This window comes from Gouania willdenowi, chromosome 14 (genome assembly GCF_900634775.1).
Source record: "Gouania willdenowi chromosome 14, fGouWil2.1, whole genome shotgun sequence".
Taxonomy (NCBI): domain Eukaryota; kingdom Metazoa; phylum Chordata; class Actinopteri; order Blenniiformes; family Gobiesocidae; genus Gouania; species Gouania willdenowi.
The window spans coordinates 23,068,005-23,090,820 of NC_041057.1; the positions used below are offsets into that span (position 1 = coordinate 23,068,005).

The following is a 22,816-nucleotide window of genomic DNA, read 5'->3' on the forward strand; positions in this document are numbered from 1 at the left end:
AGGTAACGTTTCCCACTCTGTGTTATTGTTGGGTCTGACAGTGTTGCAGTCTTAAGTCACCACGTAAAAAGTGCTGTTCCACCTCGTTGCAACATCCTGGATTAGTTCATGTTCTGGGGTTCCCATCTGCTTCTGTTTGCTTGAAACAACATCTTGCTGCACCCAGTGTTTTGGTGATCAGAGGGTGTTTTAGAGCCTGATTAATAACCATTTGCAAAGTGTGGCCTGGACAGCGAATTGACATCTACCCATGCTTTTCTTGTAAAATGTTTGGAACCAAGACAATATTAGAGCCATTATCATGTACAACAGCCACAATTTTGTTTGTACTGATCTCAAACCTTTCCACGGCTTCTTCAATCCATCCAGCAATGTTGGATTCAATGTCATTCTTCAAGTGGCATTGTAGTGAGGCACAAGCTAGTGAGCTCCCAGTCATCACTTATAAAAGAACAAGTGATGCCAAGATTTGTACTGTATATTAGTTGACAATTTAAAGATGATATCTCTATCACAATAATCTATTACAAATTATCAGATTACCTGCAAGTTAAAAAAATCTATTAATTTAACATTATTATTTAAGATTACACAATTGATAGTAGATGAAAGCATTTTACTATTCATAATTATTGCTAATATAAGCAGAAAACAAGGTTTTTTAATTCAAAGTTAGGTTTAGTGAAGTAAATTATGCATAAACTGCACCAGGAAGTGGCCGTGCACCGGTTTTTATCCTTCGTTATTGTTTACAAGATTAAATGGTGCGTCGACGTTATAAATTCTGCATCGACAAATTTTTTTAGTCGACATTATCGATTATGTCGACTAATCGTTGCAGCCTTAGTCCAGTGTTCCCAGTATAGTAACACAATGCCAGATGAGGTTTTTGTAGTTTAATCAGAGATGCACTCTGTACTTAAATTGAACTTCTCAAATACTGGAGTTTGGTTTTGTTAAACATACATTTGTCTTAGACTCTGATTTAGATATGGATAGGAATTATGCATTAGTGTTCCTTATGTCTTTAATACTACATGAGTCAAACTAGTGTTTTATGTTGTACACCCTGAAGGTTCTGCAGTACATTTTTCCTTAATATAAAACGTGCTCATGTGATGTGACTTGAGTTTGTCTTTAATAAGAGTAAACACATGTTCATGTGTTCCATTTTGTTTCTTTGGAGTGTTTACAGGCATTTACATCAAATCCACAACTTCCAGATTCCCCCTGTTTAGTGTTTCCAGTCAGAATTGGAAACCCGCTGTTGTTGTTTCAGCAATTATGATGATGTCATGCACTAAGGGGCAGATTCACAAAAGGTTTAGTGGTATTAAAACAAGTGCAAACGTCACTCCAAGCGCTAATAAGGGGTACAAAATCCAGGGAATCTGGACTGCGCGATCTCCCATCTGGAACAAAAATATGGGAGGAGGAAATGCAAATAAATTAATGCAGGGGACGCAATGAGATTCATGAAATCTGGAACTGATCGCGGTGATTGTTTTAGTACGAAAAAATAGTACAACTGAGAAGCAGGTGCAGACACACACACAGTTGACAGAAAACACAGCGGAGATGGAAAAAAGGCTCCTGTTGTGTGTGTGTGTGTATTGTGTGTGTGTGAGAGAGAGCAAAAGAGAGGGTGGCTGTGCTCAGAGATTAATATATGGATATGACCATGGATCGATATCACTTCAGGCTCACTGCTCGACTGATCTCCTTTCTCTCCATGTTTTGACCATCAAAGTCAGGCCAGAATCAGTAGATCAGATGTGTAATTTACGCATCATCACTGATGGCACTACAGTGACATATGAGAGTGTGCGTGACACAGCGCTGCTCAGACCTGTACTGGATGATGGTCAGTAGTTCATCTTCAAAGAGTGCAGACTGATTGACAGACTGTGTTGCTGTATTAACTCGTTTTTTTTTTTTTTTTTTTAAAGATTTCTATTAGTTTATTTAGTTTTCTACATTATTTAATGTTTGTGCAACAGACAGAGAAGTCCATCTGCCTCCAATTTTACTCCCTCGATTTTTTTCATGTGCTTCTGTGCACTCACGTCTCCACTCCACATTGAACGAGCAAAGCACTCATTTAAATAGGGGCAGTCTGCACCACTTCTGCACATGCACTAATCATTGTTGCAATCTTAGTGAATTCTGCGCAGCAAGTCAGGAAACTGCATCACTAAATAATTTAGGGAAGTAACTGGATTACCACTCTTTATTTCAGATCTTGGTGAGTCCGCACCATCTTCATCATATATGTACAGCGACATACACAAAATGTGTTTTCTACATTTAACCCATGCCTGAGGAGAAGTGGGCAGCCACAGTTTAGACCCAGGGAGCAGTTAGGTTTTAGGGACTTGCTCAACATCCCACAGTGATGGCAACGGTGAGAATCAAACCAGTGACCCTCCAATTACAAGCCCACAAATGAACAAATATTTTAATGAATCGAATATAAGCAAAAACCACCACATTATACACACACACACACACACACACACACACACCGTTGGGTATTAAAAGGTAAAAGTTTAATTTAGGTTTTCATCTTGAAATATCTCTCTTTAGGATTAACAGGTGATATACTTATGAGGTGAAATCTGATGATGCCATAAAAAAAGCAACGTGTATATGCAGCTGCCAATTGTTCATCCATTCATTTTAATAACAACGATCAGTCCGTTTTCATCATTGGCTGCATGTGCTATCAAAGATTAACTTTATGTATAGTGTTAATATTTTTTGTGACAACTATGCATGTTTTTTTCTTACAAAAAACACCCATGTACATTTATGTTATTGCAGCCCTATTTAGAGGAAAAGAGAGGGCAGTGTTGCACCCTAGTGGGGGGAGGAGAACAAGGGAGAGGGAGTTATGGTGGGACATACAAATTGAATTAGCTCTAAGCTATATGGTTGTGCTAAAAGTATAATGTGATGTTACTATTGTGCTGTAGTGTAATCTACTGATATATGTAAACTGATTACAGAGGGTCAGTCATTGCACTGCTTAGAATTAATGAAGGTGATTGTAAACGGAGTAAGTGCTTACACCTGTTCAGTTACCAGTAGTTGGGATCAACCTAAAGTTAATGGTTATGTTTACATGAGAGCGTTATTTCTCCTTTAATTCAGAATACAAATGTAATCATCTTTAAAAAGATTAAACCTGACCTTGTAAACATCTATTCTGAATGAAAATGGCCATTCCAAAGTAAACTTCAATCCAAAGTAAGTAGTTGGTTTATTCTGATTTTAATTCCCAATGGAATAATTCCTTAATCTTGTATACATTCATTTCGCTTTAAATGAATTCTGGTCGTTCGGCACATGCTCATCCTGTCAATGAGCGCTGGTGACGACATAATCCAAGATGGTGCCTTAGAAGACATGAATGTAACGAAAAGAGAAGATGGACGGAGGCATAAACATGCAGACGTTCACACACACACACACACACACACACACACACACACACACACACACACACAAACGGACACATTCACACACACTGACATTAGCAAACAAAACAGGCTTCATTGGGGACATGACGCCCTGCACCAGGACATAGAGCTTCACTAATGTCGTCCAAAAGTTCTCCTCTTACTCAACCTCCTGTAGATGGGTTAGAGCAGCTGTTACACTGTCCGCTGGCTTTGATTAACCAAAGTACGGTCGTTTATCTCCATTCTTCTCCTCAACTGACGGAAATGAATTTTTGTCGAGCTGCTGCTTCAAAACTACAATAAAATTGTAATTATGTGTTGTAGCTGAAAAGAAAAGGTTTGTTTTGTTTTTTTCCTGTTGAATACGTCACGTTCGCCCCCTGTTCAAGCAGAACCCCCAGATCTAAAGCAGAATAGTATATGGACAATTAAACTTGTTCTACGTAAACCTCTATTCGGAATTACTATTTCCATGTAAACACAAAGCAGAACACTTTAATTTGAAATTTGATCAGACCTGCTTTGCTCATCTCCTGCCATCCCACATTCTGCTTAACTCATAAAGGTTGTATGGAAGGATAAAAGCTAACGTGTCACACGTTGTGTGAAATAAATGTTAGCATAAATAGTAATGTCACTATTCACCCGTCCCAACTCTTGAAATGCATTGTTTTACAAGACAAATCTGACCCCATCAGACTAATGTAACTATTGTTGATTATTACACCAAAATATCCTGAATGATTAAATCATCAAACTGGATCTGGTTTAATTATAAAAAAATCAGAGATACATTTATCAACCGTAACTCTATGTAACTCATGATCAGATATAAAATAAACCAGATTCAGCAGCAGTAGGAACACTATTGGAGTTATTTTTGCATTTCATGTGCTTTTTTTTTTTTTTTTAATTAATTTCATTTTAAGTGAGGAAATAAGTGAATTACATACAATAATGATCATAGAGTCATCCACATGCACAAATACATTCCATAAAATATCAGCAGCTATTGTAGCCTTTTTAATGTGTCTGGTGTTGATGTATTCAAATGTATTTGTGTTTGTAAGGGCTTGTTTACACTTTAAGTTGGGAATTATGTCTTTTATTTGTTGTTTTTATTTATTGTAATTTTTATCGTTATCGCGATAAATACCAGAAATTATCGGGATGCAGTTTTAGTTTTTATTGACAACATTTAAAGGGACACTCACACTAGAAAGCTCACAAAAAGTCATGATGACCGACCAGGGACGAAGATTATGTAAATTACCAATGCAATAATATGCCTTGAACAACTTTAAATAATTTAAAACCCAAATCTTATTATATGTAAGACATAATATCAGATTATAACTGAAATAAAACAGAAATTCTGGTTCAAGAAAAAGATCATCAGAGACATTTTTATCCACTTTATGTTTTATTCAGCATAATTCATATTAGTGAGTGGAAGGTGAGTGTGAACAACCATTCTCAATGTGACATTCTTTTAGTTTGACTTTTGTTTTTTGTAGCGTGGTAGCCTACGGTAACTTTGTATTTTTTGAGAATAAATCAGCAGAAAATGTTATAAATTAGCTTTTAATCCATTTTTGGAAATGTTTAGTTTTTTCACTACGGCAGACGTCACGAACCTTTGCGGCCGTTGGATTATTACGTCAGAGTTGAAGTGCGTGTGATTGTAAAAACAAACGTGATCGCCTTTTCCTAACTCCTCTCCTAACACCTTTCCTTAACCATGTGACGTCATCCACAGGGTTATGGAAAAGTGGATAGGAAAGGAGATAGGAGGGACTATTCAGACGCAGCCTTTGACTTTGGCATGTCATATGAATATCATCTGTATGCTTTATGAAGAAAACAATCAGTCCTTTCTAGACTCAGAGATATAATTTTATTTTCATACATATGATTAGTAATATTTAATATTAGGTATTGAATCGAGTGGCCTCTGTGCAAACAATGATCTTATAAACTACTCATAACCACATTGAGTGAAAAGATTTAATAATCCCTAATCTCACACCGACAATACTACTAGATATCTCATATCTAGAATCTATTTGTCATTAAAAATCTGTGTATTTAAATAAAATCCAGTGTTTTATTCAAATTCAGACACACCCGTACACATACTGCTCTGTGATATCATTAGAATGCTTTTAAATTAAAATGACTTTTAATGTTAAAGTGACTAAAAGTCCTTATATATACAAATCCCCAAACCTGAACCTGATTTCAAACTGCTTTGTTTTATTGCTTTATCTTCTTTAAAACGGAAGCTGCAGCTTTTGCTGATTTCCTGCTTTTTAAACGTGAGCCTCTTGTTTTCAAACAAAGGGAATCTGCAAAGGGAGTAAATATCCTCAGTGTTTCGAAAGATACATACAGTACTTGAGCATCTTTTCAAAACTTTTATTACTTTGAAACAGATGGGAATCCTCTGCTAACTGTGTGGCGTTGTTGGCCTCTTGTGAGGTTTGCCTATTTATCTCAGCTGTGCTGTCATTTCCATTAAATTCACACACTGGCATGGGCAGATAGTTTGTCAGTCACCCCTCTGAGATGGATGTCACTAACCAAATGCCTTGTGAAACATGCATTTGTGTTTCTATTTTTAGAAATTGTAGAGCAACACAGTTCATTTTATCAATAACTGACTTTACAGGCTGAAAACATTGATGTTCACTGAGAAAATGGTGTAAAAAGCTCCCAACAATGGCTGATGTGTTCTACAGTGTGCTTTAAAAGCTCAGTTCCCACATGTACCAGTGTGTGATACGCAGTGTTTGGAATAACGGCGTTAGGTAACGGCGTTACCGAAAGCACTCCTGGCTTCATACGCAGCTGTAGTGAGGAGGTGGGTTCAAAACAAGGTGAGCGATTATGATTGGCTAAGGCAGCGTCATGTTTCATGGTAGCCAATCAGAGCCAGTGTTTTTACACGTGCCAGCACACACACACACACACACACACAACCACTACAGATTTGATGAAGCAGCAGAGATGGTGAGCATGGAGCAGTCTGATGAAAAGTTGTCATTTTTAAGGTGACGATACAAACACTACTTTAGATTAATTGTGGTCAAAGGCAAGAACGTACATGTGAAGTGTTCATTATATCAAAAAGTGAAGACTTTGTCAATATTCGTTGTAAGCAACTCAAATTTAATGCAGCATCTCACAACAACACACGCATCTAAAAAATCTGAATTCTTTGACATATAGCAACTTTTTTTTAACAGTAACCAAAATAGTTATTTTCCTTGGTAATGAGTTACTTTTATTATAGAGTAAGTCAACTTTTTGGATCAAGTAGTGAATAACTATAACTAATTACTTTCTTAAAGTAACGTTCCCAACACTGGTGATACATGTATGATGAGCTTTAGTTTCTGTTGCTTGTTTATGTGAGTATGGACGGTCCGTATGCCTCAGAATCCTCGATTGTGTCTCAGATTAAAGTGTTACAACAGATATCTTTTGTGGAAGTGAAAAGGCCTGCAGCAGATGTTTGAAGCCCAGTGAGATAACAGCACCAATCACCCACTGAAACACTCCCAAACGTTAACTTCTCTCAGAAAAACACCCTCACACAGTTCTGTCCTGTGACCTTTCAATTTCATCATTAATACTGAAGTCGCGCTCAGGCCTCGTTTTCCCTTTTAAACTGACTTCTGCTTCATCACTTTCATGACTTCTTAGTCTTTACTCAGATAAACAGTGAGAACTATGGGGTACAACATATTACTGATGTTTTAAATGATCTTTTTTATCAAATAAAGACATAGTGCAAGGCAAGGCAAATTTATTTGTATAGCGCATTTCATACTCAAGGCAACTCAATGTGCTTTACATGATAAAACATTCAATTGTTTAAAATCGTCAGTAAAATCATCAACAAACATTACATCAACAACATGACCAAAAATCTCTCTCAATCATACGCAGTAGAGAAAAAAAGTGCCTTTAACTTTGTTTTAAAAATGTTCACATGTGATGCTGACTTCAGCTCTGCTGGCAGTTTGTTCCACTTCTTTGCAGCATAACAACTAAAAGCAGCATCACCATGTTTACTGTGAGCTCTGGGCTCCACTATCTGACCTGTGTCCATAGATCTGAGAGACCTGCTGGGTTCATACCTGACTAACATGTCACTGATGTATTCTGGACCAAACCCATTCACAGATTTATACACCAGCAGCAGAACTTTAAAGTCTATTCTGAGGCTGACTGGGAGCCAGTGTAAAGACTTTAAAACTGGAGTAATGTGCTCTGACCTCTTTGTTCTGGTTAAGACCCGAGCTGCAGCGTTCTGAACCAGCTGTAGCTGTTTGATGCTCTTTTGGGGGATTCCTGTCAGAAGACCATTACAATAGTCCAGTCTGCTGGAGATAAAAGCATGGACCAGTTTCTACTGATCTTTCTGAGTCATTAAACCTTTCACTCTGGAGATGTTCTTTAGGTGGTAGAAGCTGTTTTTGTGATAGATTTGATCTGACTGCTGAATGTAAGATCTGAGTCAATCAGAACACCAAGGTTTTTGACTTGGTCTTTAGCTTTTAAAGATCGAGACTCAAGATAATTGCTGACAGCAGTCCTCTTTTCCTTGTTACCAAAGACAATCACCTCCATCTTGTCATAGTTTAGTTGAAGGAAGTTTTCACTCATCCAGCAGTTTACTTTTTCTAAGCAGTCACACAACACCTCAATGGGACCATAGTCATCTGGGTTCAGTGATAGATATAGTTGTGTGTCATCTGCGTTGCTCTGATAATCAACCTTACAGTTCTGTAAAATTTGTCCTAAAGGAAGCATATAAAGGCTAAACAGAAGAGGTCCAAGAACAGAGCCCTGAGGAACCCCACAGGACATTGGTAATCTGTCAGATTCAAAGTTTCCAATGCTTAGTGTAGGCCCCATAGATCAATAAATCAAAGATCATTTCATTTTAGACCCACTTATTCCTGTTTGTCAGGGTTGCGGGGGTCTGCCCGTGCCAATCTCCGGCCACATTGGGCACTGGGCGTGGGTACACCCTGGACAGACTCACTCTCATTCACTCCTATGGACAATTTAGAGACTCAAATCAACCTCAGTCATGTTTTTGGATTGTGGGAGGAAACCCATGCAGCACGGGGAGAACATGCAAACTCCACACAGAAAGGACCCAGGTGTCCACTCCAGGACTTGAACCCAGAACCTTCTTGCTCGAAAGTTTGTGTTGATCTCCAGTGTAAACACTCTCTTATTGTCATTGTAGGAAAAGTTTTGGCATTGCATTGTGGGATGTGGAGTTCTATCGTTGGATGCATATCAGGGTTAGAATTGTTACAATTCCGCTTTCAATTACCCATGTTCAATTACAACTCAATTACAATTACAGTGACCAGCATTCTTTTCAATTACAATAATTTTTATCCTCAGAAAGTCAATTATAATTACATTCTCAATTACTAAAGTTAAATTATGATTAATCACAATTACTGAGTCTGAAATAAATAAACTAATAAAAGTTAACCTTCCTCTTGTGTTAGCTTTCCATTAGCATCTCTCATGATAACGGGTTCTAAATCAGCTGTAAAACACACTAAAAACTAATATCTATCATCTAATTTATTTCCTATCTATTATTACCTTGTTAAGCTTCCTAATCAATGAAAATATAGGTTTTAATATTTTTGGTGTGGGCGTCTGAGCCTTTTTTGTGTAAATTTGAATTTTTTTAAAAGGTAAAATGTGGGAGAGCTTGATATGAAACATGATTTAATAATTGTTAGTTACATATGTGTTGAACTGTATATAGAGCTGTAACATGGTTCCCCAGTTTTGTGTAAAATTTTAATTGACAATTTTTATAGAATTTTCATGGAAATTCCAATTACACATTATCTGAACTCAATTACAATTTAATTACAATTATGACAGCAACAGATTTTTAAAATTAGAGTTACAATTATAATGACGCCATGATTGACCCCAACCCTGACGTAAACGAGTGTTTTTACTTTATTCTTACTGTGTTTTCCTCTAAATTTCTGCCACATTGACTTTCCAACACATTTCTGGTGTTTTCACGAACAAAAAGTTGCAACAAATAAATGTTGCACGTTTATTTTGGGGCTTACGCAGAAAGAGCGAAATTGAAAGTTTCGCAGAGTGAGGTGATATCATGGGAAATACCGAAAACAAACTGCGATAAAAAATAGACTTCCTGCTCTGGTGAAGAAACAAAAAACCACAGTAAGACTGAAGTAAAAACACTTTTATGCGTCCGTCTGCAGGACTCTACACCTCATAATGCATGAAACTTTTCAGACAATATTGATAAAAAACCAAGTGCTTAAAGTGGAGAACAAAACAATTTAAAACTTTTTACATATTTAGTTCTAGCTTTTGATCTCTGAGGTCTAAACTATCTCAAACATCTGAGTCCAACGTATATGGATGGGAACATCTCTGCTTGTCCCCGCAGTTAATAATTAATAACTGATGGATGACTTCAAAAATAGGATGGATAAATACATATAACTCTACCTCATGTTAGACACACTTCGTCGTCTCTGACAGATTATGTTTGTATCAAAATATCAGTAACATTTGGTTAAAGAGCAGATGGGCAGGGAGTTAAAAAAAAAAGCTTTATTCATAATAAATCATCTGTAAAATGTCCCTCACTCACAAAAACACTGATGCAGCTGCTTAATGTTAAAAACACCACACTTTTTAAATCATGAATGAATATAGACTCATTTCACCAATAAACACTGTAGGCAACATACACAGAGAAATGATGTGTAAGCACTAAAACTGTGAAGTAAAAGTAACAGAAAATGTGTTTCATTTAACGAGAGTGAGTGATGAAGATGCAGCAGATTAAACTCTAGTCTTCCTCTTGACAGTTACACAGAGCTCACATCTTCACATCCTCTGTGGGTCACAAATATTCACAGTAGGGTCGCGATTAAATTAACCTGATATTTACATTTAAAATGTGGGCTCTGCTGCATAACAAATCAGGCACTTTCTCAACCATTTTGAGTGATTTGGTGAATTGATTAGGGCGATCGTGGCTCAGGTGGTAGAGGGGTTGTCCTCTAATTGAGAGGTTGGGGGTTCAATCCCAGTAACCCTAACCCTACCTGTCGAAGTGTCCTTGGGCAACTGAACCCTAAATTGCTTCCAGTGGTCGACTGGTTCCTTGCATGGCAGCTCTGGACCATTGGTGGGTGAATGATTTGATATGTGAAGCTTTGGGACTACGTCAGTGTCGGCATTAAATTACTATATAAATCAAGCTCATTTACTATTGATGAGAGCTGTAATTGTTTCCAATGAGTTACAGTTTGGCTTCCAGTTTTTTTTTTGTCGTCAAAGGTTGTCATAGCAACCACAGAAGAATGTACGTGAGGAAAATATTGTTTACATAAACCACTTAGATACTATGAAATTTAATGGTACATTTATCACTAGAAATGTCATCAAATGTGCTTTGATTGACAGACCAAAGTCATTCTGCTGAGAAAAATTATTATGAAATAAAAATTGACTTTGTAAAAAAGTTTTTTATTTTATAAAATCTTGGAAAATAATCATTAAGAAATATTTAACTATAATAAAATGGTAATTATTAGATAATAAAGAATGATAAATGTATTTCATAATAATATTACCTTATTTAACAATTTAATGGCCATATTATATATTTGTCTGTTATTTACCAAAATGGTATTTATTTCTAAATGTTTTTATTTATTTAATTATGACTATTTTGGGCTTTCATAATAATCGTGCAGCCCTAATTCACAGCTGTGTTCAAACTCTCTTCTGTACTTTGCTTTTCTTATCTATGTAATGTATTCAGTGAGACAATCAGAACACAAAGTGTGGGACTGTGAGTGTGAACAACCACCTGTTGCATGGTGTTCTAAAAGCATGTGTGACCTGGTCAGCAGAGACAGATGCCAGCGTGCTGTCGTCATGCCACGGCTAATCCTCTGAGCCGCTCTGACAGCGTGTGTTTCAGCGTCTGTGGGAAACCATCCTGTGAGTCTTTGTGATCAGGAGGAAGTAAAGCTAACGTGGAGTTTGCATCAGTTTGGAGGCTTTCCTCTTTGTGCTCAGTGCTGTTATTCAGGGACGACTGGGCAGCCCGCCCTATGGACACACACACACACACACATCCTATTTATCTGCTCCTCTCTTCTTTGCCTTGATGACACTGACTTCCTACTTGTGTTATGCAAACTTTAAACCCACTTCATCACACTTTTCTCTGACACCAGAGCAGACGACACGTGACACAAAACGTGAGACGGGCTCCATTCTCACTCTCTGGCTTATTATCAAATTCAACATGTTTATGTGACTTTGATCCGAAATCAACCCTATTAATTATACATTATTAACACAGCTGTAGGACGCGATTCACCTTTTCTGTCCTTGAGAGCGGCTGTCCTGCATCGAGTGTTTCTCAAATGGGGGTAAGTGTACCCCTAGGGCAGGGGTCTGCAACCCGTGGCTCTGGAGCCTCATGTGGCTCTTTGACTCTTTTACAATGGCTTCCTGTAGCTTTAAAAAAAAAAAAAAAATTAAATTAATAATAATTAAAAAATTAAAATAATGATGTGTTATTTCTTACAGATGGTATTGATGATTAACGACATTAACTTCAATAAAATTATGATAAAACAATTGGTTAACCTAAAAATAAATCACATTGTGCAATAACGTTCCTACTTCACCTCCTGTAACATCTACAGACCATCAACTTTCCTGCACCTGTGACTAACCTTAAGTTTTAAATCCCTGGTAAGATAATTAAATTAACAAAAACACAATTCTGAAAGAAAATAGAGATTTTAATTGTGTGGGGACAGATTTATTTCATTGCCAACATGTCGCCTTAATATGCATCCTTGATATGTTGCAAGAAATTAGCAATTAGCATGTGTTGACTGACATGATCATGTGTTATCAAGTTTCAAGTTATTTTTGTAGCCCTTCAAATACATTAACTCATAACATTATTTGATATTATTTTAACTGTGTAGAATTTAATACACTGTATTGTCTTCATTGATGAGGTATTTTTCCGGCTCCAAAAGGACTTTAATCCAGGTGAGACGAGGCAAAATGGCTCCTTTGAGAGCAAAGGTTTCAGACCCCTGCCTAGGGATACACAATGGCACTACAGGTGGTACTCTCCATCAGGGTGTTGATATTACATTTACTGTGACATCCATTCACTCGTATTCAATAGACCCTCGAGCTCCTCAGTATTTTTTACTTTACAAAGATAAAATCTGATTTGTTGGTCGTGTGCATCTGAAAAGCTTTCTGTCCGTTGAGCTCAACGCTGATCACTGAAGTGGAGGAAGTGTTGTGGCTAACATTAGTGTTGGTTGTGAGAGTAGCACAGACTGCTAATGGACTGGAACACAAGCGATTTCTCTAATAAAATCAATCCCAGTGGGTTTTTTTTAACTCAGTGTTCATGACATTAACTGTTCATGAGCCACAGTTAAGATGGACGACTTCAATAGTTGATATAGAGTAAAATAAATAGATAACTTGATTGGATATCAGCAGGGTTGGGGTCAATTATAACTGTAACTGCGTAATTGATAATTAATTGCCATTGTAATGAAATTGTAATTGAGTTTAGATAATTGACTTTGTAATTGTAACTGCCATGAAAATTCTATGAAAATTGTCATTTATAATTTAACGCATAACTGGGGAACCATGTTACAGTTCTATACACATGTTCTACACGTGTATGAATATATACTTTATTATATATTATATTATTATATTTATTATTATTATTTAGTTAACAATCATTAAAATATGTTTCATATCCCACATTTTACTATTTAAAAGAATTGAAATTGAGGGATAAACTGACACAAAAAAGGCTCAGACGCCCACACCAAATATATTAAAACCTGTATTTTCATTGATTAGGAAGCCTAACAAGGTAACAATAGATAGGAAATAAATTAGATGATGTAACGATTAATCACAAGGCAGTTAAAAATCGATTGATAGGTATCACGGTTGATATCGATTTTCTGAAAATTGAATCGCAGTACTTTTTTTAATCCACAAGTGTAGGCGGCGGGCGGAGTCTGCTAATACTTTCTTTCTGGCCACCTTCTACTCTTAAATATGCTAATAAATGATTCATTACCCCTTTAGCACCGAAAGAATATCTGTAGCATTACTTGAATATCTATAAAAGTCACGTTTTTCTATTAGCTCTGTCTGCTAGCATAGCTTCTCTTCTTCACTGCAAGATATCTGCATGCCAACCAACCACTGTATTACCAGCGCCCTCTGCTGGTCCAAACAAATATGACGTAAATCAGTGCAATAACAGTTTGTCCAATTGTTAAGGCACAAAATACATTTTCAGTTGCACTTTTAAAAGAAAAAGAACTATTATGCAGTTTTGCATTGTTTATTATAGAACCAGAATTTAAATTAATAGGCTTCATTTTCATTTGTATTATTCCTTTATTTATTTCATTCAAGATTTATTTTTAGTTAAATTGCATTGTTTTGAATAGTTTATCAAGGAATTCTTTTGACAATGAAAAATAAAAGGAAAATAGTACAGTATTTTCTAGTTTTTTTCCCAAAAAAAAAATTTGTCTACAGTCCCATTTTGTAAAATAAATCGTGAGAGAATCGTATCGTGAACCCAGTATCGTGAATCGAATCGTATCGGGAGTTGAGTGAATCGTTACATCCCTAGTTTTTAGTGTATTTTACAGTTGATTTAGGACCTGTTATCATAAGAGATGCTAACTGAAGAAGAAGGTTCACTTTTATTAGGTTATTTATTTCAGGCTCAGTAATTGTGATTAATTGTAATTGAACTTTAGTAATTGAGAACTTAATTGTAATTAGCTTTCTGAGGATCAAAAATATTTGTAATTTATCTGTAATTGTGAAAAACAGCTGGTCACTGTAATCGTAATTGAAGATGGAATTGTAACTGAAAAATGTAATTGACCCCAACCCTGAATATCAGGTTATCATTTCTTTGACTGATACATTTAAGGACAAACCTTTTCCATGAGCAGTTTGCCCAGAAACAGTGAAAACGTGACCTTTTCACTCTAATGTTGCTACACATGTGTCAGCTAAAGTTGTAGAACCTTCTGCACAGTTTGTGGAGATCAGGCTGATTAGATGTGGCACCTCTTCGGTTCAGTTTGGCTTTGTGTGTGTGTGTGTGTGTGTCATAATCATGCGCTCGCTCCTCGCGGCCCCTTTAAAGAACGTGCACGTTTAGCTTCAAGCCGTGTTCACATCACAGGGACAAACAGGACGACATCACAGTGATTAAGGCTGGCCTAGCTCCACACACAAAGACGTATCAAAGTTGAACTCATCACTTTAACTCACACATGACAGTGGCAGTGACGTACAATGCCTTATAGACAAAATCAATAAATAATAATAAACAATTACTAGGGCTTGGCGATTTTGCCTGAAAAAAAAAAAAATGTATTCGATTTTCAATTTTTTTTTCCATGCACATAAAAATCACTGCAGACATCAGATATATTGTCAAAAGTGCAACTTTATTGCTGTGATTGTTCTCAAGAGTTTAAATGCATAGAACAATCCCAAAATAAAAAGTAAATGAATCTCTGTTATTCAACTATTTCAAGCTTTAACCCAGATTTAAGTTAAATTGCAACAGCAACTTCACAGTAGCTTCAATTTTCTGATTAAGAAATCAGATAACTACAAGTTTTATAATATATAACATTACAATTAAAAAAAACTCTTCCCTCAGCATCTCAGCATAGAGCGAATAAAAAAATTAAACATGCCTGTGGCACACATATAACCTACTCAAAGAATAAACACATGTAAACAAAGAGGGGGCGGGCTCACATCGGAACTCAAAAAAGTCAGAAAAACTGTGGTTGAAAAATTTTTTTTTTAATTATCTACAAATTTGATTATCGATTAAATTGATTTATTTGTTCAGCCCTAACAATTACTGTATGTGTATGGAGAAAATAATAATAAAGGGACTTGTCATATTTACCAGTTTGCACAAAGATTAATAACCTCTCCTCAGTCTAATAATCTCTTTATTTACTCAAATTTTGATTGAAAAATGTATTAAGACAACCAGGGCAAAATATCTAAACATTGTTTTTATTATGTTTTCCAATATATTTATTTCACAAACAGTATTAAGCAATGATTTAACTAAAACTCTGCTGCATAAAAAGGATTCTACATCACAGGTTCCGCCTCTGCTTTCTAAACAGGAAATGTGTATGTTCAGAAATTGTTTTACTTACCGGTAAATGATTGAAATAGAAATAAACACCAATTGTTGAGTACTTCAGCAGATCTATATAATGTTATTGGTATTTTTACACTTGTCAGGCTCCGCCTACCCCTGAATAGGTTTCTGGAGCGGTAAACTATCCTCAACCTCCCACTGTTATGTAACCAACCACTTCAATCTCATTGGTACACAGCTAAAGTAACTAGCAGTGACAAATCAGCTCACACAAGCACTTACAAAGACACAAGCTTCTATTTTTGTTCCAGCAAATTAAAGAAAATGTGGTTTATACCATTAAAAATAAATCATTCTATTCGATCTCATCACTGTGTTTTTAGTCTTCACACAAACACATTGAGTTTGTGGATAAATGGATTTATGTGAATAAAGAGGGACCCATACGGAAAATTTACTGGTTTTTTTTTTTTTTTTTTGACAGGATGCTACCTTTTGGTTTCTTTACCACGTCTATGTTTAAAAATTTGTTGCTGCAGATATAACTAACGTTAATTAAAACAGCAACATTTCTCTGTGCTTTTGACCACTTTTTAGTTTTGTTGCATTTCTGTAATTTGTTGCATTTTTGCTGCTTTAAGGTTTGAAAATGGAATAAATTGGAAAAATATATTGAAAATGTGTACATTTTATTTTATTCAAAAAGCTTTAATTACTGATGCTACATAAAATTAAATAAAATGTACTGCTTTATTAATGTATATCAAACACAAATTAAGTTAAAGTTAAAAATAGGACTAGAAGAGAAGACAGTTGTCTTTAAAGAAAAATGTAATTAAAAGCATTCACCTAATACAGTATATTGTTTTTAAATGGGTAAACCTGAACTGATTAACTCTTACATCACGCAGCTTGAAGTAAAACATCTTAAGCAAGTACAAAGACGAGGCTGTTCCTCTAGCAGGTCAAAGGTTAACAGTTGCTCCCACATTTGTTTTGGGTCTTTTGTCCTTTGAAAGACTAAACAGCCACATAAAATTGGCTCTGAGGTGCACGTTTCCTGCCTACTGTCGTTGTTTTTGTCCTGCTATGTGTCAGAAAGGCCGCAGTGAGAAGCTGCACAAACACAGCCTCCCTTTTCTCAGCTGGGACGAGTTAATCAGTGATCTCCAATCTCAGTCTTACACGACTGTAAACATCCGAGTGCTTTCTTTCACTCGTCTGGAGTCTATCAGATTAAGATAGAACTAAGTTTAAACTAATCACACTCTGCAGAGTCGACATCCACACAAATATACATGCATTACAAATGCTTGTAATGTATTTTTCTTTAACTGGTAGTGTGGAAGGAAAGCCACACAGGCATGGGGAGAACATGCAAATGATTGACGGAAAGCTCCCATGGGCCACCCAAAGGTGTGCTGCACATTAAAGTACAGTAAGTTCATTCTAATATGGATTTTATTATCCCGTTACATATAACTTGATTTCTCTGACACCAGTGATTTGGAGGTAGTGGCCAGTGTTCCACTACAAAGGGGTTGGATTCATCCTCCAGAATACTTCAAAATAATAATATGTTAGCACTTCAGGTTGTCACGATACTAGAATTTCAAACTCGATATCGATACTCAGGGGGAAGAGAAAAAAATAAAACTCTATACTCAATAGAATATCATTTTCAATGCCACAGGGCAAAAAAAAGACAAACATTTAGAAATATAATTTCCTTTAATAAAGTTGAGAATACAAACTATGAACAGTACGCAAAGTATTTTTAAAAAGTGAAATGTAGTGCAACATTTAACAACACTTGTAAACAACTAAAACTATTACACTTTTTTGACAGAGTATAACAAAATTTAGCAGCACCTGTAAACAATAAAAACTATTAAACTTTTTTGAGAAAGTATAACAAAATATAGCAAATTTTCCCTTCTCATTTTTGACTAAAACTGGTTGCGCAGACCCCCCAGCAGCAGCACTAGCCAAGCTGCAGCCGTGCCAACATCAGCTAACTCAGTGTTATGATGAGGGCCCTATAAAATCCCTTTTATTTTTTTCCAAATTCTGTTCCATGTTTTCCACTTTAATTTTTTAAAATTCAGTTTTTTTAGAAATATTTTTCAGAAAAAAAAAACCAATACAAAATAAATGATAATTTAAAAAAAAAAAAAAAACACACAATTACACAAAAAATTTATGTAAAAAATAAAGTAAGATACAATTAAAAGGTAGATTTAAGTTGTAGTGACATTGATTATTCTGAGTGCTCATTTTTAATTATTTGTCATATAAAAATGGATGGGAACAGCATTAATGTCAGTCACCCAATTTCCGCAAATTGAGTATGTAGTGCGTTCACATGAGATAGTATGAAAGATTGAGTACGCAAGACAATGTATTTTATATCAGGACATTTTTAGAAGTATGCAAGGTGGGCGCACTAGTCATGCTCAATCGCCCCATGATGTGGGACGTCAAATCGTCCTCGGACCGGTTTCAAGCTAAAAATCAAACATCCCTTTTTCAAAACAAAAGTATCTCTTTTTGTCTTCCATTAGTTTTAAATAATTTTGTAAATAGGGCTCTTGTTTTGAAGTTTTATCAGAAGCACAGAGAAAATCTTCAAAATGTCAGCATGAAATGTGTTTCCGTGAGTTTTATGGATCAAATGACCAGATGTTGATATTTCTACTTAGTCACTTTCTCACTTAAAATGTTTCCAGAACTTTCAAAGGTAGAGAATAAACAGATATTTAGCCTCAGTGTGTTTTTCAGGTTTTTGTCATTGGAGGTTCAAAATATATCTTAGGAAACTTGGAAGTATACTTCAGTGGGAACGACCCATCCAAATCCTCCTATCTGTACTTATAGTATATAGTAGCCAGTATATACTCATTAAGTTTGTATGTCATTTCAAACACAGCCATATCTGTGGGCTATCGTGACTCAGGTAGTAGAGGGGTCGTCTTCTGATCGAGAGGTTGGAGATTCGATCCCAGGGCTACACCTGTCTATTTGTTGAAGTGTCCTTGGGCAAGACACAACCCTAATGCTCACAATGGTTGACTGGCGCTTTGCGTGGCAGCTCTGTCCCATTGGTGTGTGTGTGTGTGTGTGTGTGTGAAGGAGCTGAAGCGCTTTGGGACTACTTCAGTGGTAATAAAAGTGCTATATACGTAAATCTAGTCCATTTACCATTTTTTCCGTGGGTTGCATGTCGTCATATAGACCTACACATTTATGAGTGGTTTTAAGTAACACAGTTACTTTTATAGCTAACAGGACTCGCAATAGCCACCCACTGTGAGACTATCTATACTTTACTGTACTGTAAGTTCAAAACCTTGAAAATTCACAACAAATGAACAATATATGATACAGATTTTAAACTTATTAAAGCTATCGTATCCCACAATTTTTGCTCAATTGACACCAGACGTGCTACAGCACATCTTCAGACTGTCCTACACAAACAATGTAAAATTGAGCCTACAGTGCATCAAAATGCTTGACTGTACACAGTAATCTAAACATACTAATATTCCCTGCTAAATACATTTTCAATCTTCATAAAAAAAGACATTTTGGAATCATTGTAAATGATGTATGGAAAATATCTGAAATTTACCTCAAAAACAGAATTTTTTTTTTGCAGCATTTTAAATTTTGATCTCATGTGAACAACTGGAGTCACTGCTAAAATATCATTTTTAAACTTCACTTATGGAGCCAATAAATCATTGTTGAAAACAAATGACCAACATCTCCATGCTGTCTGGAAGCAATTTGAATTTTTAAAAGATGTTTGAAATCTTCCTTCAAACGTTAACAGCTGCTCTGGTTTTGGCAAAAAAAAAGAAAAAAAACATCTGACCCCATTGCTGCTCAGCAGCTTTAATTCCAGGTATTTCTATGCTTGTACCTTTTAAGTGTATGTGTAATAATGTGGCATTTAGCATAAAGGACATCAGGAATCAAGCTTGTCTTGTTTTTGTGTCTTCTCTCTAGGTATAAGGAGTTGATGACGGGGAAAACAGCCAGGGAGATCATTGCAATCCTCTGGATCCTTTCCTTTGTCATTGGCCTCGTTCCTTTCTTTGGATGGAACTTCAAGTACTCAGTCTGTGGAAATGAAAGTTGGACAGAGAACAGTACAGATGCTGATTTCCAAGGAGACCTGCTGCAAAGCTGCAAGCTTCGCTGCTTCTTTGAAAGTGTGGTGGACATGCACTACATGGTCTACTTTAATTTCTTCGTCTGTGTTCTGCTGCCACTGCTCATCATGCTCGGCATCTACCTGAAGATCTTCACTGTGGCCCGGAAGCAGCTGAGGCAGATCGAACTCAAGTGTGTTGGGAACGGGGACAGCCAAAACCACAGCCTCCTGCAGAAGGAGATCCGGGCAGCAAAGTCTCTCTCCATCATCGTAGGACTCTTTGCCATCTGTTGGCTTCCTGTTCACATCCTCAACTGCCTTACGCTATTCTACAATGAGCTAAGGAAGCCAGAGATCGTCATGCATGTGGCCATCATTCTGTCTCATGCCAACTCTGCTGTCAACCCAATCATCTACGCTTACCGCATCCAGGACTTCAGGAGCACCTTTCGTAAGATCCTGGCCCAACACTTCCTGTGTCGGAAGGAGGAGCTGTACCTGAGCTCCAATGGCAGCAGATACAACAGAGACCAGATCAACATGACTATCGACCCTTTGCTATAGACAGCGAGGGGAGGCAGACCTTATGACAATGTTTACAGAACATTATGATATGTGAGGAGGAACTGAAGTCGTGAATGTGCATCTTTATTTATGGACCATGAAGCGTCTCGTCACTCAGGCAGTGAAATGTCTCACTAATGTTTTGTATTGTTAAGGATTTTTACTTTTAATATGAGCTCATTCTAACTGGATAAAAAGGACCGTGACCAGAATCCAAACACAAACAGATATTTATCATTCATTCAACACTCCAACTTTCTCTCCTCTGTAACTCTTTTTGTTTATTTATTTTAGGACCATGTCCGTAAGAATGTAACGATCTCTACTTTGTGTGTGGTAAGATCTATATGTGGACCCATACATGTCCAACAGTCTTTATCTGTGGTTATCTTTGTTCCTTGAAACTGTTAGGATTAATGCATTTTCTACGCATCACTGTGTGGTAATGTGTACAAATATTTCGAAATCTAAGATTTAGCTTGATCATCAATTTAATATTTGATCCTGGTGCTCAATCACACAATCGAACAACACAAAAATCTAGTATTTTGCTTAAATGTATATAGGGTGGGCAGAGACTGAGTTGAACCTTTGACCTTAAAGCTCTGATGTTCCATGGAATGTTGATGTTTGTGCTGCCATTATGCCAGGAATTACAAAGTTGTGGGTCATTCAGCCTGTCAAGGAGATTCAGTGATCTCCCAATTAAGATGTTTGAACACAAAGATATTTATAAAAACAAAGATTTTATTCAAAGGCCTGTTGGTCACATTCTTACCAGTTTTACACTTTAAAAGCCCTAAAAGAACACTTTGAAATGACCATCAAATAACAAAATAAGATTTTGTTTCTATCAAGCTGTTTAGAGACCTGGTAAAGGATTTTTAGAGGCTTAAAAATACTTTAAAATAAAGAAAAACAAGTCTTCCTCTACCAATCCTTGCGTAAAAATAATTACAAAATGTGATTTGAATAATGAGATGAGAGAACAAACCTCCACCGAGAGCCAAATCCCCTTTTTACCAGATATTGGCAGTTATTTGGGTCAGTGATCCTGATCATGGTATCATGATCATTCACAGTTTAAAGGCTTAAAAGAAATGTATATCCCCTTTAATAATTATACAGTCGCTCCAAATGTATGGAATCCCCCATTTTTTCTAAAAAATTGCACTGGAATGTGCAATCCGGATTTGTTTCTGGTGAAACTGGCTGGAGTAATTGAAATACCAACCAAACATGAGTTACAAACACAAATATGAATCTTTGAAATTTCTCCAATAATGAGAGGATTTTCTTGATTTTTTCAAACAAATATGTATAGTGAACCAGATCTCCTCCAAAATCGTCCGTTAAGGTGAGGTCTATCTTTGGGTCAATTTTTTTGTCAAAGTACGTTAAGCTAACAGACAAACGCTGGTGAAAATATTAGCTCCTTATACGCACATTAATAAAGCATTGGGGAGATCCGATACCATTAACTTAAGCTAGAGGCCTACTTAAAGCACAGCATAGCTCGTGTGTTAAATCTTAACTAGAAAAATAAACCTGTGACTTTGGCCGAAGCAGTTATTGAAGATAAATTGAGGTTTGAAAAATGCATGTAAGTGCTCTGGTTTTACTAGAGCTCAGACTAAGTGACATGAGCTTAAAGTTTGGAAAGAAAACCAAAAATAGTCATTATGCGGTAACAGATTTTTGGTAGGTTTTCATTATTTCAGGATAGGAAAATAGATCTGGAGCTAGCTATAGAGACATAATGATACACAAAATAACGATTTTCCATATTAGTGTTTCCTGACACTCCTGTCTGTGGAGAATGATCAAAACCAGAGACATCTCCTGCATATCAAGTCTTTACTGCCTAATTAAAATGAGTCAGATTAAACAGAGACGAAATATTACTTTTCTTAAGTAATGATTTATTTCCTAAAGCCTCGAGGGATATGAAACAATCCCCTTGTGGCTGATTAATAACGAGGTGATTCAGAGACACATCCACAGGGACGATCGAACCAATGCTCACTGAGGACAGACTCTAGCTTCACAGAATATTTTAAGCTGCTTCACATTGAGCCAAACAGTGACATATTGCCATAATATGTTTCATCTTATACTTTAAATCATCCTTGTTTCCTTCATTCCCAATCCTCCAGCTGAGCTCCGATGACGTACCCGACCATTTGATCCCGACAGTGTCATGAAAACATTTTCAATGCTTAAACCTTTAAATAAAATATTGCATTTACTGATCATAATGCAATGACATTTTGAAACTGACATCTAATAAAAAAGGTGCTTATTAAACAAAATCAGAATAATTTAGGTTGTAAAAATGTGTGT

The 22,816-nt window shown here is 36.3% G+C and overlaps 1 protein-coding gene across 1 annotated transcript in view; it reads left to right on the forward strand.

Annotated features, from left to right (window-relative positions):
* adora2b (adenosine A2b receptor) overlaps positions 1-22,491 on the forward strand; it is a 25,722-nt gene extending 3,231 nt beyond the window's left edge. The window contains exon 2 of the mRNA XM_028465828.1: positions 19,762-22,491. Within this exon, the coding sequence (XP_028321629.1) occupies positions 19,762-20,473 (712 nt within the window). The 3' untranslated portion in view covers positions 20,474-22,491. The remainder of the gene's footprint in view (positions 1-19,761) is intronic.
* Positions 22,492-22,816: the final 325 nt, after the last annotated feature.